Source organism: Apis laboriosa, unplaced genomic scaffold (genome assembly GCF_014066325.1).
Source record: "Apis laboriosa isolate Shangri-la unplaced genomic scaffold, ASM1406632v1 scaffold54_cov153, whole genome shotgun sequence".
In the NCBI taxonomy this organism is placed as follows: Eukaryota; Metazoa; Arthropoda; class Insecta; order Hymenoptera; family Apidae; genus Apis; species Apis laboriosa.
This window is the reverse complement of record NW_025223693.1, coordinates 537,111-564,728: the sequence shown is the minus strand read 5'-3', so window position 1 is coordinate 564,728 and position 27,618 is coordinate 537,111. Positions and strand designations below refer to the sequence as shown.

The 27,618-nt window shown below is 41.1% G+C and overlaps 1 protein-coding gene across 6 annotated transcripts in view; it reads right to left on the bottom strand.

The window, feature by feature from the left end:
* Positions 1-8,219: 8,219 nt before the first annotated feature.
* LOC122717641 (protein embryonic gonad-like) overlaps positions 8,220-27,618 on the bottom strand; it is a 36,833-nt gene continuing 17,434 nt past the window's right edge. For 2 of the 6 annotated variants that reach the window (XM_043941887.1, XM_043941886.1), the window contains one exon: positions 8,220-12,382. In XM_043941887.1, coding sequence (XP_043797822.1) covers positions 11,198-12,382 — 1,185 coding nt within the window. In that variant the 3' untranslated portion in view covers positions 8,220-11,197. Of the gene's footprint in view, positions 12,383-14,330; positions 14,901-15,493; positions 15,892-18,737; positions 18,869-24,738; positions 24,852-27,618 lie in introns of those variants that run through there. The other 4 variants (XM_043941892.1, XM_043941889.1, XM_043941890.1 and 1 more) reach the window with 4 other exon arrangements.

Below are 27,618 nucleotides of genomic sequence, written 5' to 3'. Positions count from 1 at the left end.
AAAATCTCACTGTTCTTTCCTATAATATATGTAATTTGAATCGACAAACATTAGCAAAACAATAATTAGAGACTCACTTTCACATACTAGTTTATCATAATAAACTTTATACGTATATATAATATGACGTATGTAAACAATTAAAAATTAAGAATTTGGATAAGTTGTACATTATCCAAATCTTAATTTTATTAAATATAGAACGATACAAATAATTAAGATTTTCACATCCTATTGCTTTAACGAACGATTTTATCGAAACAATATCTAATAATAAATAATATCAAGAATGTTTTTCAATGCCAACGAACCGAGCCCTATTCTACACCAAAATCCAAAATTTTCGTTCCAAAATAAAAAAAAAAAANAAAAAAAAAAAAATAAAAAAGAAAGGACACTCTAATGATAAAATAACAAAATAATAAATCCAAGTATCATTCCACTCCCCGGTCGCAAAAATCCAATCCAACGAACCTCTCAGAACGGCCAAGCAATCAAGCATTTCCGGCTTGAAATGCAAACTTCGATTAATCGACCATCGTCTGGATCCAGCGTCACTTAATAGTTCATAAAGCCGCGTTTCGCGAATCGTGTTCCCTCGTTTCGAATCCATCTCCCATCCAGCAGATTCACGGATCGTAAGAGGCCATATTCCTCGAACGAGCTTACCCGCTCGCGAGCGGGCTTTTGACGCTCGTAAGTTCCCGTGTAATGACTTAGAGGATTGCGGCCGCCACGGCCACGGACGTGTAATTTACGCGGCTCGTAAGTCGCCGAGGTCTGCAACGGTTCGGTTACAAAGTCGCATGCCTCCGCCTCTGATAGAACGCCTCGTAATTTCGACGCTAACGATCGGCGAAACCGTGGATTGGATCTCACGCGGCGATCCCTCTCCCTCCCCCCCTCCCTCCTCGGCCCACTCGAGGAAGCGGACGGATAATTGGGAAATGAAAAGCTGGATAAGGGAACTGGATATCGTGGAAATGAATAATTATTGGACGATGAAAGTGGGTGTGATGGTTGAATTGTGGATTTGTTGCGAGGCTGGATGTGATAAAGTTGAATTCAACTCTGTTGGGAATAAATTCAACCGCTAGAAGGTGTACAATTTCTGTATTTATAGAGAAATAAAAGGACTCGTTCAAGTGATTTATAAAATATAATGTAATGTTTTCGAACAACAGCTATACCGAGCAATGAAAACAAGTTTTATTAGTAATAAAAGAATAAAAAATAAAACGATAATAAAATTTGATAATGAAAACCTTACATTATATCTTCATTATCTTATAAAATGCCTCATATAATAATAAAACCTCATCATATGGAATATTCATTAGAATTGCTAAAAAAAAAAAAAAAAAAAAAAAAAATCGATCGCGTGCCTATTCTCACGATACTCCTCCTCGATTAACCTTCGAGGCGTTGCTGCGAAAAGCGTATTAGTTCCGCCATGCGATAATATCGGCGGGGTATATATTCCTCTATCCGGATATCTGTCGATATTATCTCTACAACTGCTCGCACAACCCCATAGAACCCGTATACACCTTGCGCTAGCCACGCCGTGCACGAGCATTACCCCACAGAGGCGTGTAAGCCCGGCCCCCGTAAATGTATCTATATGCATCGCGGCCGGTGCATCTCGAGCGCCTCTTATGGGATGCGCTGGCGTTGCACCGTAATATTATTAGATAAACGGCACGCCGCTAGATAGTGTGCGCTTCTATATGGTTTACATAAGCGGTTGTGACCCTTGCCTCGCGAGCTCCTCTCCCTCCCCCCCTCCCTCCCACCCACTCTCTCTCTCTCCTTCCTCCATCTTTTTTTTTTTCCTTCCTCCTCCTCCTCCGTTCCACACCACTTTGGCAAGCCGTTTGGAACGATCAACTATGTTAGCCGTGATGAAACATTGTAGGGAAGCGACAAGTGCGATCTTCCGCCTATCGTCCCTTTACGAAACGATTGTCTATCCTTTTATACGAGCTTTCTTGGAAGGGTTAACGGGGTTTTGAGGGAAATTGCTTCGAGATGAGTAGGAGAGATTGTGCCTTCTTCTGAGATATTTGTCGTTGAATAATACGTATAATAATTGGTATATAACAAGGAATAATGAAGATATTCGATCGAAGAGTTGCTTGATTGGGATTTTTTAAGTTCGATTTTAATTATTAAGCTATTTCAAAAATTGATTACGATATATTTTCTATGAAATTAATGTTGGAATCTTAAAAGAAAAATTTCTCAAAAATAAATATTAATAGTAGAAGAATCGAATTTCACAAATTTCCTCTTCCACCAATCTGTCCACATGTTCACACACAAACTCCTTAACAAGCGACGAATCAACTGCGATAATTTTTCAAAACGAAATCATTCCACTTAATCAGCAAGACGATTCTAATCTCTCTCTCTCTCTCTCTTTCTTCAGATCTTCCAGCATCCAATTTAGGAAAATTATGTAGGAGGCCTAGTCGCACGAGAGTCGCTCGTTTCCTCGTGATAAAGCCTCGTCTTCGATTTCGGGCGCAGATAGCACGCAATCGCACGCGCACGCGTCGGATCAGGAAGATGAAGAGGAGATGAAGAATGTTGCAGAAGAGCGTCGGGTCCTTCGGATCTTCATTAATAATTGCCCTCTCTTCGTTTTGGATCAAGTTTCTCCGCGCGTGAAACGCGGTCGCGTTCCTTTCGTGACCGAGGCATGGGCCTTAGCTACCTTCAAGCGTAGTAAAAGAGGATGAAGATGTTTAACGACCGCGTGCCGGACGAGTCATTAACGAATTCATAAGGAAACTCAATTAGGGGGGAAGAAAATCGAAAGTCGATCGACGAGATGAGAATTCCTTCGTGTTGGCGTGGTTGCTTTTCACTTCCCTTTTTTTTAAGCCAAAGTTACTTGAACTAGGCGTTCATTTGAAACATTTTCGAATCGAACTTTTTTTATATTAATAAAAATTAATTCCGAATATAATAACTCTGGATAAATTGAATTAAAATTATTCATTGGAACTTGGAACAGAATTTTCTGTCGATGCAATACTTTTTACTTAAATAAAATCCCTTAAAAAAAACCGACAAACAATAATGAAAAAGAAAAAAAAAAAAAAAGAGAAAAAACTAGAACCCAGAAAAACAGTAACTTTGTCCATTACCCGTGTCTGGCTATCAATCTCGATCGAATCCAGGACACTTTTCCACGGCTGTGTAACCTTGTTTCCATGTGGAAGATCGGTTGGAAAACGTGCGCGACAACGTCGAAGAAGGAAGGCCGCGGCGCAATCGGCGAGATTTCCGTGAGAGCCGACGTGATCGAAAAGCCAATACCTCGATTGCGCTCGATTGCGCTCCGGCCGCAGGGAGAAACGAGCCTGATCCGCCTAATGAACCGATCGCTGTATCGATTAGCACCGGTTAAGAACGATCGATTGCGTGTCTTGTCAAATTTGTCAACGGGCGCGAACCGGCCGCGGACATAACGATCAGCCATGGAGTTGCGAAACGCGAAATCGAGCTCGGGAAGGGGAAAGAAGAGGTCTTGAGGGAGAGGGGAGGGGAGGGGAGAGGATGTCGAGCGGATCTTTGGTTCACGGCACGCGTGATCGAAAATTCGGCGACTTGGAAGGTACTCGAAGGTAATTTTGGGATGGATTGCGTGGGTGGATATTGAATAGGATTATATAGTGGAAGCGTGACGGTGCGTCGGTGCGTATTAAAAATGAAAGTTGAGGTTTAGGGGCTGAGCGCGGTTTCAGGGGCTGATTAAAGGGTTGCGAGAGGGCAGGGATCTTTCTTTCGACGCGGATGGAATGGTATTCGTGAATTTGTGAAGGGACGAGTCTTTTTTTTTCTTCTTCTTCATCTTTCAAGCATGAAGAATGATATTTCGGAAGAAGAATTTGAAACGTGTAGAACGAGAAGATGAATTTTGTGTATAATACGCGGCGATACGTGAAATTTGCGAAGAGACGAATTTAGAATAAAAATCTTGACGAAAGTGGAACGACAACGTGATCCCTGAATCTCGTGTTCTCGAAGAATAAACGAAGAAATGATATTTTCAGCAAAAGAATTGAATTGAAGAATTAACGAAGAGGGGATAATTTGTATTATCTTTATTCGTAGCAATTATCCTCGTACGTTAAGGACGAAAAATAAAAAACCAGAATCCATTCAAACTGTTCCAAACATTCCAGTTTCACAGGTTAATTCTGGAACGTATCACTATCTCCAAAAATCACTAAATCAACTGCTCGTCAAGCTTGAGCAGCTGGTCGCCTCGATCCCGATGAAATAACAGAACCGGTGATTCTCTTCGAGCTACAATCTATCCGAAAAATTTCAGCACACGGATAATAAGACGTTTCGTTTTTCCCGGTATATAAGTGGCGGTTGCATCCGCAGTGAGGAACCGCGCGTTCCGCTGCGTGCTAGGTCGGCTGTATCACGCACCTTGTATCTTTTCCCGATCGTGGAACATCACGTACGCGTGCACGTTCACCCCATTCTCAATTTACGATCATCGAGAAGCGATAAAAGCTAGGGGATCTATGTAACGTAATACGCGATGTCTTCTTCTTCCTCCTCCTCTTCTTCTTCTTCTCTCGTTTTCTTATCACATTTCTTTACCGAAAATATTCAGAACAACGCGGATATAAATTCTAATTTACATGCAATAAATATTTAGATCAACGTGTTAAAATTCATATATTTTTACGCCAAAGAGATCCTTTTTAAGAGGACCCTTGTTATTCGTAGAAGCGTGGAAAAGTATTTAGAATCCGGCTACGGGAACGCTGTATCCTCTTACATCACAAACACATCGCATACACATTTAAATTTTATTTTCTTTCGATCGAAAAATTAACCTCCACGTCTTCCCATCTCATCATTCGAGAGTTACTCGAAGTAACACGGTATATCGAACCCATTTACATACACTTTCATGAGGTAAATTTAAACGGAAAAGGGAGAGGAGGGGAGGGGAGGGGAAGAGGATAAAGAAAAGAGACGCGATCCAATTACTATAAATTGAGTTATAACCGGATCAAATTGCCTATAATTGGCGATTGCACAGCTTAATCGACATCCCTCGGCCCCACACCCCTCCCCACGTGTTCTTCTCGTCTAGCGTATGAAGTTATTCCGCAAAGTGGTGTTCGGCGTCGGAGGAGAACAGGGGATTAAGCCTGGGAGGGAACTCGCGAACGATACGGGACGATACCATGTACGTACCGTATCGTGGATAGACGAAGGTAGAGCGGAGGCCGAGAGATAGGGAAGAGAGTCGGTTGTAAAGGAGTCGAGCCTTATCCCTCGACAATACAAATTGCTGATTATGCGCCCGGCTTTTACGTGCCTTCTAATTGGGCCGCCTTGCCTCTTGGGAAAGATCGACCGATCGTACGATCGGCCCTCGTTAACCCCTAACGCTCTCCGTGCACGCCACGGTTCAGTCTCCTCCTCCTCCTCCTCCTCCTCGCCTCTTCGTCGTGCCGTCCGTCGATGTCGCCCCGCGTGTATCCCTCTTTCCTTCAACGAATCGCGTATATGGCCATGCAGGAAGCGGCCATATTTGACTATCGAAATCTGGATCCAGCAATCGATCCAATTGACAGTGTCGATCGCTCTTTATGGGATTATCGATTCCTACTGCAGTTTTCCATTCGAGGGTTTCGAGGGATAGATTGATAGATGATGATGGTCGAGGAGAATTGGAAGATTGTAACGATGTTATATTACTTTCTTCTTCTTGGAGGGGGGGGAGAAGAATTGTTGAAGATATTTATTTGACGCACTTCGTTTATCTTATTCGTCAATTTCGTTCCAGTTTTTGATGCACGTAGGTAAATTTTTCAACGCGATAGTCACAATAATTTATTTATAATTAATTATTTACGCGATAGTAATTTATTTAACGAGCGATATAATATTCGCGCGAGAAACAGAAAGCAACACGAGCGTTCCGCTCCGTGCTCGAAAAACGACTGAATCATAATATTTTGAATACGAATAACGTTTGATGTTATCGTTTCCCGTGTCGCGATTTATATTGCCGTAATGTTATGGCCGTAATATTATTGCGATTTATATTTCCGTAATATTATGGCCATAATATTATGATTTTAAACTCTCGTAACAATATTATATATATACGATATAATATTATTATATTATTGGTTTTAAATAACTCGTAACAATATTATATACGGTATAAAAATTTTAAAGAAATTAACAAATATTAGATAAAAAATATCGCATCAAGGGATTATTAAAAAATAAAAAATGAGAATAATTAAGACGAAATTAAACGAATAATCGCATATTCGTTAAATCGGTGTATAATATTGACATATATCATGAAATCAATAAACCAAAGATTCTCCATTTTTCCTCGCCAAACCTCATCAAAATCGTATTTTCTCGATCGAAGCAATCTTATCAACACATACACACACACACACACACACAGTATAAAATAATACTCATCCTAGGACACGGCTCATTACTCACCGCTATCGCGGCCGAGAGTCGTTACGAGAGAGTACGCGTTCGTCGTAATCGATTAAGGCTCATTACGCTCGTCCTCTACCTCCTCCTTCTCCTCCTTCTCCCTCTCCTTCCACTTCGATCCCCTCTTCGATCGTTAATTCTCTTAATTCTCTTAGTTAGAGGGGAGGAAAGAGAGGGAGGAAAAAATGAATAAAATACCAAAGATGAGAGAAAAAAAAAAAAAGAAAAAAAGAAAGAAGACTCGTCGTGTATACTCAAGCTCGCGTATATAGTTCTTATTCAAGCCGCGTAGAACGCGAGTGAGTGGTCGATCAATGGCTCCTCGTGTCCGATGGACTTCCAGGTCCCCGGAGAGCTGTCGACATCGAAGCACCGGTGCGCTATGTTTCCCCGTTTCTCGTATTTTATACAACCGTCGTCTCTCCTTTCGCAGACCTTCCCCTATGAACACGAAAGAGAACACGGCCACGACCGGAAAATTGTATCGCTATCTCGCTCGATCGCCTTCTTGCGCGTCCCAAAGCGCTTCCGGTATCGTCTCGAGAATCCAACACAACAATGCATTCAGCCCTCCGTGCTTTTTTGTTTCGTGCAAATGAACCTATCAACGTCGACGCTAGTTCTCCTTAATCGATCCAGCCACGATGCGTGGAATATCGATCGACGCTCTCCGCGATTGACCGGTAATCATCGAGTTTCCTATTTGAAGATGTTGGTCTCGTTTCGAGGATCATTTTTTGACGAAGTTTATCTTCAAGAAGCCGTTGTGTGTACAATAGCGTTCGTAATAGATTTTTGATTCGTGTAAATTAATCGAAGAATCTTTTTAAATCAAATAATAGTAGTAATTCAATTTCATTTTCAAATCCTTTTATCTTACTATCTCTTTTATATTATTATAAATTTATCCTTAGACAATATCTCTCGTAACTTATAAAACGAAGTAATTCCAAGTAACTTTTATTAAATCGTTGCCCCTTAATATTCAAATCTCTCTTCGTTCAATATCAAATATTGAAACAAGATTTCCGCACAGAATCTTAATCCTCAGCCATCAATTCATCAATCCACATATCAATTACTCACCTCCAAGTGAAATCCAAGATCTCTAAATCTTCATCTCTATGAGTTATACGATTCTTTCGGCAGAGGCTCAATCTTCTCCTCTCGAGATCTTCGAGATCGCTCCAGTTTCTCCCGCAGCGCGAGTCGAACGAGCGAACGTCGATCTCCGGATAGTTGACCAGCAACCAGGAGGCTCGTCGTCGATATTTCACTCGGCAAGAGCCCGGTAAAATCGTCCCCCAATATTGGCCAACCTCTCTCATGCATAGAGTCATGACGGATCTAAGCAACCGGTCGTCAGTGGATTGACGCACCGTATCCACACGGTTCCGTGGACATTACGCTGACGTGAGACATTATCCGAGCGTGGAGCTTGGGATCCCCTTGGAGCGCGGGATGATCTGGAGAAAGCATGGAGAGTTTTGAGGAGGAAGACAGATTGGTTGATTTCAGATGATTTAAGATATCCCGATACCTCGAGGGCAGTTTGAATGATGGATATTGAGTTGGATAATGATAATTTTGAATAAATAGAATAACAGATTAAATTATGGCGAATATCTAGATTGTTTGAAGTTATTATTCTGATAATATCTTTTCTGTCGTGTAAGGGGGTAAGAAAGTCTGGAAACAATTTGGAATAATTATTAATATTTTTTATTGTATCGTTAAGTTGAAATTAATTAAAAATTGGGAAGGAAATGAAAGGAAGTAAAAGGATGAAATTTTTGACATCGTTCAGGAATCGAAACTTTTCACAATCGATCTCTCTATTCTTTACATTTCAAACGTATCTAATAAGAAACATCGCCAAAGAAGAAATCCCCAAGAGAAATCTTTCAAACAAGAAACTAATCAATCTCAAGTAAAATTCCACATCTAAACTCCTCGATATATCCGTCGCCCTCTTTCTTCTCGCCGATACGTGTATTTATAACAGAACAAAACCGATCTCGAACATACTTGGGTAATATTCCCTGGTGAGCTGGACAGAGACTAAACTAGATATAACTATCGAATATATATATATATATACTATATTCGATACAAAGCCTATCCGTGCGTGTATTCTCTACTGTTCGCCTAGTCGGACAAATCGACTTGGACGTAGCCGCGATTTTTCAGGGTGTACCACTTTTTTCGAGCCGATACCTACCGCGCGCGCGGAACGTGGTCCCTTTATGTCCCGTATACATTACAGCGTGAAATGAATGATTCCTCGTACGAGCCATACCGTCATACCGTACGGTGAGTTATAGCCATTTCCTTGAAAGTTGCCCCTAATGAATTTGGATCATCTAACGAAGGCAAAACCGAACGGAACTTCTTTCACAACTTGCACATCTTCAAAACTTTCACGGAATTATTATCGAGGCTCCTATATCCAATGAAACGTGTATATCCTTTTTTTTATCAGATATAGTTTCCAAATTCCACTTCGTTTCATTGAGAATTGTGATAACACGTAAGGAGAAATCGTCAGAAAAATTTTCTTCCTATCTTCTTCCTATCGAGGAACTTTTCTTAACGAATCTAAAATCTATTCACATTACATATTTATATATCTCGTTCTATGCGTTGAACATTTACCTCTTGTTTTTCACCTGTTTCTGATTAGTCAAACTTACAATACGAAAGCCTCTTCACGTTGTGAATTAAATGGTTCGTTAGAATTCTTCTTCATCTACTTGGGTTCTAGATGGGTTACGTAAAACGATTATCGCTCGGACGTACGGTCGATTAGCATCGATGATCGAGGCTTGCGCGAAGAGGATGCATCACGTGGGGCAAAGGAACGGCACAGAAGAGGGACACGAGAAGGTAGTGGCGACGATCGCGTTCGACCCGGCAAGGCCACCACGGCGTGGGCAGATATCCGTAACTCGACGATTTTGCAACGCTCTCGAGCTTCCTGCTGCAATTGATTAATGGCGATGAGTCGATGCGTTGCGCTACAGATATACGCTTGGATATTATACGCATAATGTAATCGAAGCGTGGACGAACGATCTTCAAGGTTAATATGTGGAACCGTTGCCGGATTTCGATCGATCTTTCTACTTTTTGGAGGATTGAATGTTGCATATATATATATTCCGGGTTGAAATTTAGTGAAATTCGTGAGAGGGTACGGATGATACCTGAAAGAAAGTTTCATAGATGTAGATAATTCTAGGTAATAGGGACATTTGATTAAATTGATGATTTTTGATTTGAAAAATCAATTGAAAATTTTCAATAATATTTAGAGAGATGTTAAAATTGGAAAAGTTTCCGAAGAATCATTTAGGATTAGCTTGAAACAACTACCTGGAAATTTGGAATTACACATAGAGAGAGAGAGAGAGAGAGAGAGAGAGGAAGGCGGTAATTGTGATATTATGTATTTGGAACGACAGGATGGACAGAAGAATATATATAAAGTATAATTAAAATCGTATTACACAGAGAAAAACAACTATATTTCCTCTATTTTCGTCGAAACAGGTGACGAAGGAAGAGAAAGGTTTTTTTTTTTTTAGAAGAAACTACACAGAAGCTTGTTTAATAGATAAAACAAAAATATTTTAATTTCGCATTTATGTTTGGTTACTGGCCGCTCGTGCGTTTCACCGCTTACATGCTATTATGTACAGAAAAAAAAAAAAAAAAAAAAAATAAATCTGAAATATAAAGAATTCTTGAAAGAGTAGAGCATGAATAAAAACGTTGGCCAATTAACGCCAGTCGAGAGATCCAAGCGGAAGCATAGAAGCGATATTTTTTATTCGCAATCCTCTCCCCTCTTAACTTACATCCATTTTTCCTCTTCTCTCTCTTTCTCTCTCTCTCTCTCTTTCTCTCTTTCACACACATACACTCTCTCTCTCTCTCTCGCACGATTTTATTAACTGGCCTATATCGTCGTGATTTGATCACTGATCGACGATCGATTTCGTGCTTACCACGATATATTTCGCTGTACGATGATGAATGACTAATAATTCACGATGGGGATCGTGCTTAACAATAAAAAAATAAAATGATTCTAAAGCGGTCCATTCCAAGTATACAATATACATATACAATATACGATATTTAGGAATATAAATATATTATATTAAGGCACTCCACTACTGGCCGATATATCCGCGACTTTATGGTCTTTTTTTTTTTGTTACTTTTATACAAGGACTTACTTCACCTAGTTCTCCTGCTTCTTTGCTCGTCTGCGCACGCGATACAACGTCCGAAGCGAAGAATTAAAAGAAGAAAGACTACTCAATCCACGTATATATATATATATATATAATTCGGTCACAACAATAAATTAATTTCTCTCGTCTTCCGAATCGGATCGATGTCGTTTTACGTATGTACAAGTTTGAACACATTTTCGCGATGGATTTCTGCCACCATTCCCTTCCTTCCTTCCTTCCAACTTCTCTTCTCGCTCCCACGTGTTCTCTCCTTCGTATTTCGACACCCTTCTTTACTTCGACATTACCCATCGATTCAAGAAATCGGGTCGAACGAGGATTTGGCAACACCATTCGGATGCGTATCCAGTATTGCGCGCCATACTGGTTCTGGGACCAGCCCATCGTGATCCTTCAAGTACGTCCTCGAAGGTCACCGTTCACAACGACATAGGCAACTCCGCGGGCCTCTTCACACCTAACGTCAAGTCCAACGGCTTGCTCTTCGTCGTTGTCTCCTCTTTCGCGGGGCTGTCACGATCGCACTCGACGTCGTTCGACCTATTCTCCTCCTCTGCCGATTGACTTGGTTTCGGGGAGCTTCGCGTCGATCTAACGCTCAGATCTATCGGCTCGTCCTGCTCAACGGCTAGACCACCTGGACTTGGGCTGACCAGAAGAAGATCGCCGCCTCTGGGAGAGAGTTGGGACGCCGCTGGCGTGATCAGACCCGGTGGCGGGTATATCAGGCTCAGGCTGGAATGAGGATGGAAGCCTGTCGTCAACGTGACGGTGGCGTTGATCTTCTTCGCCGGGAACTCGCGTTCGGACAAGGTCGGCGACGAGGTGCTCGCCTTGAAGTAGCTCAACGCCGAGTTACTCCTCGACTCGGTGTCCTGGCCATCCCCCCCGTCCACGGACGACGCCCCGCTGTCGCTCGGGGTGTCCGCTGTCCTCTTGTAGGTGGGTAGAAAAGGTCGAAACACGTCCGACGGGCTGGTAGGGACACCGTCCTTTTGCGTGAAGTTCATGGGCAGTATCGGGGAGACGGGGTGCTGAGGTTGCTGCTGCTTGTAGAACGGCGGCGTCAAAGTGTCCCTGGGCGGCGTGCCGGGCGGCTGTTGATTGCCACCCACCCTCTCCCGCTCTTTCTGCCATGCCAACAGGCGGAGCTGATTCTGCAGCGCCACGTCGTCCGGATGGGGGGACTTGTTCCCCCTGTCCCGCTCCTGTTTCAACATCGCCACGTGCAACAAGTGGGATTGAAGGGCCAGGTCTTCTTGACTAGGTGAGGCTCGATCCTTCCCGTCCTTGTAGATCCCGCTAGCTTGCTGGCCCGGTGCCTGGGGCAGGAATCCCGGAAGAAAGCCGGGCCCAAACGGGGATGCACCGCCCGACGTCACGCTCTGATTCCCGTTCGTCTGCTCCTGGAGAAGGCAATGGATCTTGAACCAGTTCGAACGACGGCCGTACCGCGAGCCGGATTTCGACATCCCGACCATCAGACATTTTCGAAGGCGACACGCCTTGCACGCTGTACGGTTCTTCTTGTTTATCACGCACACTCCCCCGTTCTTGCATTCGGATATACTGCCTAAGTTATTGTAGGTTCTCCCAAAGAAAGACTGCGAACAGAAGAAAGAAAGAAAAGCTTGAAGGCTGCCATTTGCTTCGGTTGCTTTCGTTTCAATTTCAATTTATCATTTTAACGTAGGAGATACGAGGACCCCATGATAGCGTGAATATATATATATATATATATATATATATATATATAAAAGCCAAGATTTCTCTTGCTTGGATTAAACGTCAAGTTAATGTTACGCGTCTCACGGGAATTAGCACGACGAATCCCTCTACGGAAGGATGGGGAAGGGACGAAGGCATGATCTACGAAAGGGTGGATAGGTGGATGGTGCAAGATGGAGCGTTGTGCGCGGCTGGTCGTAAAGTTAAACGCCTGTCGGCCGACGATAAAACCGCCTTGAAAGCGGCGCATCGTGAACTAATTTACGACGCGGAGACCTCTCCGTGTTCGAGCTAATCGAATGTCCCTCGTGCACGTTTTCTCCTTTATCAACAACAAATATTCGGTAAAATAATAAATATTATTACATATTATTACACGTATAAATAATTGCAATCCAAAATTTACTTCTCTCGCGGGAGAGTCAGTTTTGTATCGGAATCAGCGTTGAATACTATTCGATTGCGGGAGAAACTGGATCCAAATGGATTCCATCGAGAAAACACTTCCACTTGATGCTACTATCGCGTGGGCGTTTTACCGGTAACGGTACATCAGTTCCAAACTGGAGATCGACCAATCATCCGCCAGGTATCGATCCGTGTGCCCCAAATTTAACCTTCGATATAACGCGTTCATCAAAGTATCCGGTCGTGTGTCATCGATGAATCACACGGTGTTACGAATAACCGTGTATCAACCAACTTTCTCTCTCTTTCTTTCCCTCGAAACGATTGCAACAGACTCTCAGGCTCGACAAGAGATCCACGAGGCGTGAGATGATCAGGAGGAGAAACGTGGAATCGGAAGGATTTTCAGTGGCGGCAGATGGCGTTGATTAATCGGCTGGATTCAGGAACAACGGCGAACGCCTTGACAAAGTGGTAAAATGATGAAAGCGGGATGAAAACGGATCCAAACGGTAATCTCCTGCGATCTTAGACGCTCAGGAGAAAGAAGACTCCTGGTACGCCAGGTGATCCTTGCCTGTCATCGAGACTGTGTGCGAAAGAGGTCACGGTGCCATCGAGTTTGCACGCGGGAGATAGCGCTGCTTGGATCTCTTCCGCCTATGAAGTATGCGCGTGGATGGTAAGTGGTTTGTGCGGCTGAGCGTTCGTGGGATTTGAATTATCGTGGAATTATTAAGGCGATGATGATGAGCAAGAGAATGATGGAAGAGTTTGTTTGGAACAAGTATCGCGTGATCTTTTTTTTTTCTTGTGAAAATCTAATTTTTGTAAAAATTGTTTGATGATAAAAGTTTAAAAAAGTATCTTTACCTTTTTAATTTTCTTCAAATATATAATACAATGTAAATGACTGACAAAAAGTGATGTACGATTCGATTGAATTATTACTTCATTCCATTTATCTAATTTATACAAGAAATTAAAAAATATTGTAACCAATTGTAACTCTTGTAAAATCTGTATAACGAATTAATAAATAAATTCCAGCTGTTACTAAAGTTGAAGAATGAATTAATGAACTAATGATGAAACTAGAGCTATTATTGCTATTGGTAATCAAGTTGAAAAAGGAATTTGAGCTCTTTTAGTAAAGACTATTAATAATAAAAAAATCATTATATATTCATTATATATTCTATAAATATAATATTAAATTTCATCTTCAAAAACAAGCTACAAAACGTATTATTAATAATAATCCTGAATCAATACGATTTAAAATAATAGTTACTATTCCTGAAGTAAAAGATTTTATTTTTATATAATAAACTACTAAACAAAATGAAATCAATCCTAATCCATCTCATCCTAAAATAATTGATAATATATTTGGTCTTTTTCACCAGAAATTACCTCAGATTAGATTATCCTTATAATTTAATACCATTTAAAAATCCTTCTTTTTTTTCTTGAATAAATAAATCACGTTTCATGAGGCGATTGCGTCGCACACGGTTCAGTCAGCTGTGCTTGTATATCACGACCATAGACAGAAAAAACAAGGTGGACAACAACAACAAGGTGGATTCGCGAGTAGAGATTGCGCAACACTTCGCGGCGTTTTTCTTTTTTTTCTTTTTCTTCTTTTCTTTTTTTTTCTTTTTTTTTATTGCCTGTGCTGGTCCTGATCGCGAATCACGTATCGTGGACACCAGAAAATCAGAATCAGACAGGGGGAAAAAGTACCTCCGACTTTGGAGCGAGCCATTTAGGGCCTCGACCGCGACAAATCCGTCATGGACAGATCTCGAGATTAGCGCAAATCAGCCGGCACGCCCGGAATCCCGGGCCGATTTGTAACGCCATATAGAAACGCCGCCGGGGAAAACGTTTGTCCGTGATCGTGAACGGCCGCGGACCGCGGGAAAGCTTAACAAATTGCCGATGAAAAATTCAAGAGGTCGTTCCTTCGGGTCGGGATATCTGGTGAAATATATCACATTTTTTGGACAACTTTATCTTTAATTTTCACGAAGAGAAATTAAGAAAGAATAAAATTATCGTAAAGTTAATTTTTTAAAAATAGTATAATTCTGAATTATATTTTAAAACAATTTAAAAATTAATAATAATAGAAACGTATAGGATTATATAGAAATTTCCTTTACAAGAATACCAAGAGAAATATATTTCTGTTGTTTAACCCTATTTAACAATAACAATAATTCCTTTTTATGTAAATAATGTAAGAAACCAACATATATATATATATTAATAATAAAACAGAATATTAATTTCGCCAAGAGTATCTTTATATTTCCGATAATTGTCAAACGAAGAATATTTGAATAAAAAAAAAAAATATATATTTCCCACAATATAATTTATACTTCTCAATAATTCCTAATTATCCAAAGCATTGTACAATAATCTCGTTCGATCCAAGATAAATCCAAGAAAAATGAAAAATAAATTCCACGAGAAGACTCGATATAGTATAAAAAAAAAGAAAAAAGTGAAAAGAAACCAGGGAATATAATTTATCGTTCTCGCTACTATAACCCTACCATAATTACCCAAACATTGTACGACAAATTTGCTCGCCAACTCCTTCCAAAGGAAGGAGGAGGGGGAGGGAAAAAACCGTACGAAAAAAGGACTGAACCAACAACTGAACCGCCACTTCCAAAACCGTATGTACAGAGAGGTACAACCATCCTCGCACTCGCGTTTATACGTTCCAAACAACCGCCACGTTATTAACTCCCGATTCGTTCGGCCACCGTGTACACCGATATATCGCATCCATATCGGTATTAATCGGCATTCGGCCAGTTCCAAGTATCGGCCGGAAATTTTCCCACTGCCATTTCGGTGCACGGGCACGAAAACGGTACAACGGTTGGTTGTATGTAACGTTGGCGCGTATACCAGCGGGCCCCCGCCTCGGTTTCACAGCGTCGATCAATTTCGCCTCGCGCCCAACATAGCCAACGTTTCCTCCGGCCTGGCGGCGTCGGGAATGCGATTGGCACGGCGTGTCTCGCCGCGGGAACAATTTCCTCGGAGCGGGATCGAACGGGGGGAGGGAAAAAAAACGCGAGCATGCCGATGGTTTCCCCGCACGTGACGTGAATCGAACGTGGGCCGGTCGTGGCGGCAATCGGCGCCGTATCGAGACGATTGTCATACACGCTCTCTCGCAGGGGGGGAGGAGAGTTTCTGGGAACCGAAATTTTTCGACGATGGTCTACGAGGTCGGAGACGATGCCCCCGATTCTTCTCGATCCTTCCGCGAATAAACCGCGACCTTTGGGTTGTCGCGCTGCCGAGCTAAGTGAGCTTGCAAACATCTCGCTTTCTGAGAGCCGACAGACGGATGACGGATGCGCGAGTTAACGCGATTAGTGGGGAGATGAACCGCCTCGAGGTCGAAGTAATTTTCACTCCCGATCTACGACAACGATTTTTTCCATGTCGGTGTGAACAATAAGAAGGAGGAATTGGCATTATATAAGCGATATATATAAAGTGGAATTTAAAATTATTCGATCGCAAACATTTATAAATTACGCCAAGCGTAATTGTTTTTCAATGAATTTTTCCTCGTTCCATATATGTGATTCAAGTAAAAATAAAGTTTTTATTTTAAAAAAATAAGATTCTCCTTCATTCTGATAACCCCAAATTTCCTTTGTGAACTTGACTTGTAAAAATATCTTTAATAACTTAATCTCGTTATATTCCTTTTCTCAATATACTTAAAATTCATGGTAACGAGTGTACATCGATTCTCTATTTACGATGTGTCCATAAATATCCATGCGAACAATCTCGATCAACATGGAATGGACTGGAATTCCGAGGCTGAATAATAAGAATCCAAACGAGATCCTCGAAATTTCATCTCGAAAAGAGCGATTACGAGACGCGTCAAATCGGTAGACGAAGCGAGTATATTTCTCCGCCTCCGTTCGGAGAGGCGCGTGACTCGTCCGCACACAGTGACCCTGATACGCGCGCGATTCAAGCGGCGGATTCGCGGAACACGCGTCATCCTCGTTCCAACGAATCCGCTTCCTCGCGCCCGCTTCCTTCCTTTCCTTTCCTCACCCGTGATGACTTTCCCACCGGGGATGACTCGACTCCGCGCTCTGGATTCCGTGCCCTGGCACTACGTGGTACCACACCTGTCTGCGGATCGGTCACTAAGGCCCCCCCCTCTCCCCCAATCGCGTCGGGAAATCGCGTTTTCCTCGCGTCGTGATAAAGGCCGCCGCGTTCCACGTAACGAGTTATCTAGATCTCTGGCGGCTATTTCTAGCAAGCGGCCGCCGCCACGCGAGAATATCTTTTCTATTCCAACGTGTCGATCCATTCCATGCGTGGATGGATTAATTGGAAAGATAGATGTATCACATGTCGGGATTTCCGCTTTTCCGCTTTGGGATCGGTCACGCTATAATCGTGGTGGTTACGATTTTTACGAAAGGCTGTTCTAATGTTTGTTCGAATGCAAGTGAATAATTTGGACAGGGGAATCTGTCTGAAACTAAGTCGAATTGTTGAATTTTAAAAGAATGAATAATAATTTTAAAGAATGAAGGAAAGATAAATAAAGAGAGAAAGTATAGAGTAAAAGTCTTTTTAATCGAGAAGACTGTTCCATCATATTCCTAATCGAAAGAAAAATTTGATTTCTGCTCGTTCGTGATATTTAGATTCGTGTCATTTCAAGTAATTGCTCGATTTGATTGGACGGTGATTGAAAGAAGAAAGAAATATGGATTATGGGATGAACGAGAGAGGGATTTTTCTTTCTCATCGAGTCGGATAATCTAGGGGATTTTTGGCAAGTGGCCAGGGAAACCTAGCTGAAACGGGACCGTTGAAAAGCGATGGACTCGGTCTGACATCATGCCACCACGGAGACCTTGGCTGACGTACGCTCTGCATGCTGAACGCCGGTACCACTCTCGTTTTCGTTTCGAGTTGGAGCGTTGCGTCGCTCGATAGATCGGGCGTCGCGATTGCGGCATCGTTCGGGTTCGATGAAACGCGATAGAGAAATTGAATTAGATACGAAGGCTGCTCAGGTGTAGAAAAATTGTCTCTCTATGTGCGAGGACGTTTTGGTTTTCTCTTCTTCATTTAAAGTCAATGTTAGGATCGGTTTCCTACGTGATAATGAAGTAAATGTTTCGTCACGTGTGAAGACATTCGCAGAAAGAAAATTAGAAATGAAATATTAGCGCAACGTTCGCCCCATAATAATTTAAGGGAAACGGGAAAAAAAGAAAATAATAATAATAAATATTAGAATGGAAACTTGAATATAATAGATTAAAATTAATTGTTAAATAAAATATTCGTATGTAAAAAGAAATTTAGAAAGAGAACGTCTATTCAATATCCAATAATGAATCGAAGAAAACACGAACTTATTTTTAAATCTTCGAGGAAGAAATATTTCTCTGAATGAAATTCGAATTATTCGAAAAAAAAAAGATATTAGAATGGAAACTTGAAATAGATTAAAATTAATTGTTAAATGAAATGGTAAAATATTCGTATGTAAAAAGAAATTTAGAAAGAGAACGTCTACTCAATATCGACCCAATAATGAATCGAAGAAAACACGAACATATTTTTAAATCTTCGAGAAAGAAATATTTCTCTGAATGAAATTCGAATTATTCGAAAAAAAAAGATATTATTATATAGTTTGCCCCTCAATTTTAATTATCATATTTCACTGTGAAACTAAACATCTGTCTAACGGACAATGAATCTATTTTCTTCAACGAAAAAATAATTTACCGGAAGTAGGCACCATCAATCGTAGACACTTCGCCAACAGTGTTAACAATAATTTTAATGCCTCGTCACTCGAGTTCACGCGGTTTCGCGCGCTTTTATGACACTGGATGCTTCCATGTACTGTGGTATACCAGATTGAATTGCAGATTGTGTGTGCCGACAATTCGTAACTGCGGGAACAATGAACGATTGTCATTGTATGCTGATGTTCTATCGCGATTTCGTAGGTTTGTCTCGCTGGCGCTACGCGCGACGGAAACAAAGTTCAACGAAACTCGAACTTGGAGCTCTATTTTTCTAGGAATTGCGAAGAACTCGTGGTAATCTCTTAATAATCTGAACGATCGCGGAAATTCATAGACAAACATTGATTTAACAGCTCGTTTGGAACGTTTCGATCTGAAGAGCATGATGCCATAAACGTTTTCCACAAAAAATAATTGAGAAACTGGAATTGTTTGATTATGTAAATTTCTTACTTGGAAAAAAATTTACATAATTTTTTTTTCCTTCTTTTATCTTTTTTTCTCTTTTATCCATCCTTTTCTTAATTAAATGACAACAAATAGCAGAATCGATCGTTTTGAATTAAAACCGTGATTGCATTGCAATCTTTTTCTTTGGAATTCTCGTGTATTTTCTTTTTATTTGTATTCCATCTCTGATCTTCTGAATTGAGAATTGATTTTTCGATCGATCTTTTTTAATCACGCAATTACTTTATTCTTATATTATTTTCGTATGTTTGTTTTTCTTATATACAATTTTTTTTTTTTATATATAAAAATCAAAGAATCGATTCCTTTTATATCTTTTATCACTTGTTGACATTTAATTTAATGTGAATATTAAAATATGGAAAATATGGAGCGTAACTCGAAGAGAGAGAGAGAGAGAGAGAAAAAAAAACTGCTGAATAAACATAGCTTATTAGAAGCATATTTTCCGATTCACGACGTTAACAATATGATCCAACTTACTTCCTGGTTTAAGCACACGTGCTCGGCAACATCATAATTTATCTTTCTTTACGTACGAAGCATAGCATTAGACGGTCCGCAATTGATTATCACTAGTCTATTACTTGTATCTGAAGCGATAAAATGGCAAAAGGTTGCGTACGCTTATGCTAACACGACGAGCACGATGCATCTAATTTATGACACATCGACTACATTCTTCCATTCCAGATGAAACTGCGTGAATAAAATCTGAATATTATGCATTCGAGGAATCCTTCTATCAACTCGAAACCAGATTATTCTCAGTATTTTTATCCCCATTTTTATTATTATTATATTTCTGCGAAAATATATATTTTTTAAACAATTAAATCTAATATTACAATATAACACAATGACTAAATAAATAAGACATACTATTATATCTCTCCACTTGAAACCCCTTATCTTTGGAAATTTCTTAAAAAGTTTCACGAAACAAATTCAAATTCAAAAAAGTAAAAATAAATATATATATATAAAACCTCTTTTTCTGTCAAACCAGAAAGAAATTGGAAGAAAATAATACGCCAAAATAAGAGTGTAACTCGAAAGAAAAAGAAAAAGAATATTCATTCTTAGATGATCGTACCTATTCCACAATTCATCCATCCACCACTTAGTTTCCCAAAAGGAATCAAGCCGATCTGAGAGTCGTCTGTTGGAAGCGTCTGAAGAGGAGGGGGCAGAGCAACGTCCCCCTTCAGGAAGTCATAGATCTTAGGGCGGCGAGACGTTGAGCCAGTGTTTCAATGCTCGTCGCCATCCTCCTCCTCCTCCTCCTCCTCCACGTCCGTGCCTGTCTCGAGCGCCCCTCGCTTGCACCCGGGGGCGCTTTATGGCCCCGTACACGCTCGTACGTCAGCGATTTTTCCCGCCCCGGGCCCGATATGGTCGCTGGGAATTTGTCCGCGCGCGAGCTATTTGCTTACATTAACCGTCCAAGTCGAACGCGGATCTCTTCCTCGGATAGCCCCGATTGCGTGCGGATTGATGCATGGCGAAACGCGCTCTCCAATAGCCAGCAGAGATACGAGAATGATATACGCGCGAGTCGTGTGTATTCTTTCGAATAATAAATTGGGAGGGGAGAGAAAGGGGAGAGAGTTGATAAAAAAGGGAGATCTGCGATTAATTTTAGAATCAAATGATCAGAATCAATTTTAGAATCATATTCGAAGGAGGGACAAAGTAGTTGTTTGCTGAAAGGGGAATATTGTGTATGATCGCGAGAAAGGAGGTTGTTGAAAGGAAAGCCAGTTCGCCCCGAAAAAGGAGACAAAAAAGGGAGAGAGAGAGAGAGAGAGAGAGAGAGAAAGAGGGGGGTTGATTTATTCGTTGCGTGCGCGCCTGGAAAATGTCTACCCGCGCGGATGTCGCGGCGCAAAGGCCGCGCGCATGCCATTACAACCCGCGTATCCCGCGAGATGGATTTAATTGCTTTGATCATATTCAATGGGAGAAGGTATGGAGAAAAAGTGCATGTGGAAAATGTCGAACGATCGACAGAGTCGAGGGGGGATTTCGCAAGAACTCGCGATAAATTGCACGGCTTCGGGGAGCTTGGCATCGATTGTTTATCGAATCGCTACCGAACCGTTGCTCAATCCAATCCGTCGTAATCTGCGATCGTTCTCTGCCTACGTTCTCTATTATGTCTCCAAGGGAAAAGAATTCCCGTATCAAATTTCACCTGGCGTGCGGTGGATGTACGGAAGGGTGGATATAACGAATATATCCGCAAGATCGAGTGTCGCATATGGCGCAACGTACTTATCTGTCATCGATTGGGGTCGGAATTGGGTGGAATTGGGTCGTGCCGTATTCTTAGTATGGATTCGGAATTAGAACTTCACGTTCCTTTCACGTGACTCGTGTACTTGTATACATATACGTTCGATATTTCTAAACGTTTTTAATAAAAGCAACAAGTAGCACACTTTATCACTTTTACATAAACTCGCTTTAACCCATATAACGTGATGGCGTTGATATATCTACAATTCAAATATATTTAAATTTAATTGTAGGGCGAAATGTCCATGTCTAAAAAATTTACTGGATTATCATCCATATATATATATATTAAATTCTCTTCGAAATCTCGTACGGAATAAATCCGTGGAGTATCGATACCTCCTCGACGACGATGTTCCGGCTTTCACCGGAAGTCCTCGGCAAGAGGCACGCGTCTGGCAGCTCTCAACCTCGTAAATAAGCGGTCGTCTCGAGGGGTTGAGGCTGGTTCTACGTTGGCGGTGGCCCCGTTTTCTTTGCTAAATCTGTCTCCCTGTCCGCGAGACAATCGTCGTGTTGCCCGCGACCACCGGTGGTTCTCTCAGTCACGCGAGCCACGGAATGAAATATCGAACCCGTGGAAAGCGTTCGTCGAACGATTATCGCGGGGGGAAGGGGGATTCAACCGTGGATCGTGCTATCTCTCGAATCGAGGCCTTTCTGGCGATTGGGCTCCCGTGTTAAACCCTGAGGAAAGCCTGAGATTGGTACATTGTTTTCTCCGTAGATTTGCCGTATCGCGGCAACGTTATCGGTTGAACAACCGTTGAAAATGAACATCTTTTGTTTGTTAACCGGGTCTTCGATGACTTTCGAAAAGTGAAAGCAGAGTGAAAGATTGTCGAGGGCAGGCGGACACGATGATTTTTCACAGTGGTAACAGTAGTAGTGGCCGATTATGATTAACTGAAAACGTAATAAATGATGATTAAACGCTGACACGAGGAAGTTGTTGAATAGTTAATGATTCGCCTGGTATACTTGCAAGAGTATATACGTGTAATCATTGCCCGCGGATTAAAATGTGCATGTCGATACTTCTTTTTCCGAATCGTTCAGATTAAATCTCATCGTGATCTTTCAAAATCCGTACAATTTTCCGTACAATCTCGTTACACACCATCTATAATAAATAAATCCAAAACGCTGTTCCTATTTTATATTTTTTAAACGCATTAATACATTCCTGATTCCCAAAATATTGTCACGAAATCGCGCCAAAATAATTTCAAGGATCCATCCAGGTCATTCATTGCCTCGTTCGTGTCGCATGCAAATGAAACCAATCGTTCTCCCGACGTCGGTATTCAGTCGGTGGACGAGAAGTTCAGAACGATTTCACGCGCAACTCATCACACGTTCCATCGAACGCCGCGTTTTTCGACACTTGTCCATTGAAACGTCGAAAAGAACGGCTCCTTTATTTTATTTTTTTTTTTTTTTTTTTTTTTCGCTCCCCGCGAATTGGATTCGGTCTAGGGACTTCCAAGAGCGGTGAGTTTCGAAGGAATTCGCAGGTTGCGTCAATCGATGGCTCCGCGTTTGCGCAATTGTTCTGAAAAAGATCGGGACGTGAGCGTCGCAGGGCGTCGCTCTGAATGTTAAACGAGCATCCTCAAGGGCGCGACGTGGCGATCGTTCGGGCATGAATCGGGCCATCTCGATCTTGCCAAAGCTTTTAAATTCGAAAACTTGATTCTATTCGATAGATAATAGAATTCGGGAAGGAATATTCTTTCAAAAATAATTTTTTCTTTTTGCCAAGTATTTATCAGGCATAATTGTGGAGCATCGTACCTCGTGTTATGTATAACATTGATTTCCTTTGTTTTATAAGTATCAATGAAATTACGTTTGATTTCATTTTTATCTTGACTCGATGTATAAATATATATATATATATTCTTGAAGTAATTGTGGAATGAGAAAATAATATGTAGATAATTTAATAATCAAGATAAAATTATTAATAATCTCATATAATAATTTAATGATCCACCACTAGTCTCAATAAACTTTCCAATTCCTTGTTATAAAATAATTTATCTCAACTTCCTATCCTGTATTTCTATCAGCAAATTCAAACTTCCCTGTTCGACGAATGTAACGAAAGGAGAAAGAAAGAAGAGAGGAAAAGAAACGGAATCATGTACATCATCATCCACAACTCTCACCACGATCTATTCTTCGCCATTCATCATCCTCGAAGTTCACAACTCTCATTATCTCTAAATAAAGAATAGCAAAATCTCCTGTGAAGCTATCGAAAACTGAACTCGATTACAAAATTTTGGATTCGAAAAATAAGAGACTAGCTAACAATTCTAATTTGCAAAGCGATCGATAAATTACAGCAAGGTGTTGAATTATGCCGCGAAATATTACGCTTTCGAAAGAGGTATATAAGAAGGAGCAGGTTGGCGACGATCGATAGATCGCGATTTATTGGCTCGTAAAAGAGCACGTAGAGAAAACGTCGCCACAATTTGGCTCGCGTAGAAGAAAAGCGGCGTTTCCGCGATGATATTCATCCTGTTTGGTCGTAAATGGCGATTTTATGCTAGCTACGCAACTTTGGTTCGCGGTTTCCTCCCCGTCTCCATATGTTTCACGTTCGACATGCATGACCATTGTCGAAGCTTTAACGCTGCTTCCAACAATACACGTTCGTGGCTGCTGTCTAAATGTTATACAACAGGAATTTCTATTCTTTTCCTATGATTCTCACTTGTCATATTTGTCGTGTGAGTGTTATCGTTCGAAAACTTAGGATATCTAAATTATAATTTGTCGAAAGAAATTTTACATTGAATTTAAGGATCTCGATTCTTAGATTTATATCTCTTATACTGGAACTCCATTATCGTCGAAATGAAATTTTGGCCAACTCAGAAGATGGGTTTCTGATCATTTGAATTAAAGAAAATTTATCGAATCCTCGCACGCCAATATCGATGAAATTTATGGGAAATGTGTAAGTAAAAAGTAAAAACACGTCGAAATTTTTATAAATTCTCTCTAGATCGATTACAGGCGGAATGAAACCAAGCAAAACAATTATCTATATCTAATGATGCAACTGATCTAGATAATAGATTACGGATCAACGATTGCATTTTAATTATATTAATTCTCGAATTTCATATTCGTATTTAATGTGATCACCAATTTTTACGGATAAAATTTTTCCAAATGCGACCTACCTACGTATCAAGAGGTTGATTAAGTGGCGTCATATCTTTTGGAATTGTTTTATATTTTCAATTGTTTGTCCTCCTGCGTTTGTCTTTGTACAACCTCCTCGCTGTATCCTTTCCTGAAATCGAGTAATAAAACTACGTTATCAGAAACATTAGGGAAAAGAATTTTTTGATAACTATATACCTCTCTCATTACTAATAACTCTTTCGTTAATTTCACAGATTTCGTCTGTGTGTATATTCGAAACTGCGAATATATACACACACACATACATACATATATACATACATATATATATATACATATACATATATATGGCTTCAATTTTTTAAAACAATGAAAAATGAGGAAAGTAATTGTAACTTATAAAATGTCTGAATTCACTTGTACGGAATCGTAGATCGATCAAATAATACAACTCGAGAACTACCTTTCCCACAAATTTCGAAAATCGGCGTACGGATTCGCATGTTTCTACGTAAAATGATAATTAAAAATTTTTCCCAAAAGTAATATTGCAGGAATAATTGCCAATAACAATGTCAATCCATAAATTTGATTGTATTCCCTTACAGTGTATCGAATATCGATAAAATTAAATTAAAGGCCGCTGACTCAAGAAACAGCAAACTCTTTACGACTCGGTGCTATATCAATATAAATTACCCGGCGTAAATAAATATCCAATTCCGGTAATCGTATTACACCTGAATAATAAGAAAACACGCGGTTTCCAACCGAATCAACCTCGGGGAAATTGAATGCAACCGACCATTCCACCATCTTCACCTCTCCCAACAACGCCGTAAACTCGATTACCAGGCTAATCTCGCCTCCGCATCTCCGTTGGTACAATTAGCTCCCTCATAAAACGACCCCGGGCGCGTAAGGTGGCGCGTGTTAACACACGGGGAGGAGAGAATCCGTGCTCGCTCTTCCGCCTCCACCTCCGTGGCGGCACTTTTCCTTTCCTCGCGGTTTCCTTTCCTTAAGGTAATTCGATTTCGTGCCTCTTAACTGCCGCCCCATTACCGTCCCCTTAATTGCCGCCCGTTTAAATACCGCCGCTGCAAATAGATCCCCCCTCCCCCCCCCCTCCGATAAATAGATCCTCCATAATAGAAACGACGAACCAAAGCGACCTTTGTGAATCCGCGTGTAGAATGAAAAACTCGTTCTCGTTCTGATGGAACTAAGCCAAACCCGTGGATATCTTCCACAATCTTTTCTTCTCAATCTTCTAAACACTGTCCATCCAAGAGAGTGTCCTCTCTTTCGTGGCTCTCGAACTCTTCAACTTTTTTCGATCTCGAGGAATCTAAACCTAGGAAGGAAAGAATAAAAAGAAGAGGGCAATTGTCGTTGGCAATTCATTTACCCGCGATTATTTCGCAAACGCGCGACTACGATACAATTGCAAAGAGTCGATGAAGGCAACGTCGAAAGTCGGCGGCGTTCCATGCGTTTGCGTAACTCGGTCGGCGGAATCGTTACGATTTGCGCACGGAACGGAGAAAGGAGATGCCATGATTCTCGCTCAGTAAAGGATAAAATACGGCAAGTGACAGTTTCCATAGGATGGGCTGTCGAGTCGACTGTATTCTCGGTGGCGAGGCGAGAAAAGGCCGGTCAATAAAGGGACCAGGAGAGGAAAAAGAAAAGGGGGAGGAGAAGGAAGGGGAGGGGGGCAAAAAAATCGAGGAACCGGTCGAACTAATCTGTCGATCGTGACGAGGAACGCTAATCGAGAAATCTGCAACGAAAATGGAAATCGTTACGTTTTCCCCTGGAAAACGTTTTCTGGTCCCGTGCCATTATCGACTTCTACTGTCTGCGCCACTTGGAAGCGAGGAAGAAACGTTCTCTTCGAGGATCGTTGCATAAAACGTTCTGGTAATCTACTTCTTCGTGATGTAACACACGATGCACACGATGTACGCGAAGCGCTGTGGATCCGATTCCGTGTACCAAGGTATTTTTGCGAAAGAAACACGAGTCGTTGTATTGTTGCATAAGGTTGCATATAACGGGGGAGTGGCTGATCGTTTCTGACGGCCGCTTCTGAATGGGAAATTTGATCTTGAGGAACGTTTCGCATCGATGCTGATAAATCTTTCGGTTATTATGGAAATATAAAAGCCTCGACAGAGGAATTTGTATGAATATATATATATATATATATATATATATATATCAATTATTCTATTTTTCCTTCTTTTTTTACATCAGTCACTGTGTGGATACATAAGTATAAATTATAAGAAATGTGTGTGTGTATATGCCAAAAAGAAAATTTTGATAATATTAAACTTTATCCAATCGACAATGAAACCATTGTTCAAACATTTCGTGTATTCTAAAAAATTATCAATTCCACATGCTGTTGAAATATATTATAATAAACGCTTCTTCGACTGAGTCGCAGAAAATTCGCATTCAAACTGGCTTCAAACAGAGCCAATCCCAGGAATCCCCTTCGACGTTTTTTCCGCAATAAAACGGTCTTCCCGGTAATCACCGGTCCGGAAAACTCGACAACTTCCAGTCGTTAAGTGCTTTCTCAGGTATTCGCAGCGGAAGTGGCTCGAATTCCAGGCCGAAGGATCGAGCACCGCCTCGAAAAGGATGGACGGCGAGCACACGGCGTGAAAAGCGATTTCGCCACGAAATCGGCGTCCTCGATCCGTCCCCGGCTCCATTGTCGCCCGATGAATAACGAGGGACCGAAACGTGGTGAATCAGCCGTGGTGTATATAAGAGTTTTGGACGGAGCGAAAAATTTGTCGCGATGTCGGTCGCGCATAATCGGGCTGAGGAAAACAATGGCCCCCGCTGGCCCGATTTGCATGAGAACGCGCCGCGAATCCCCGAATTTCTCCTCC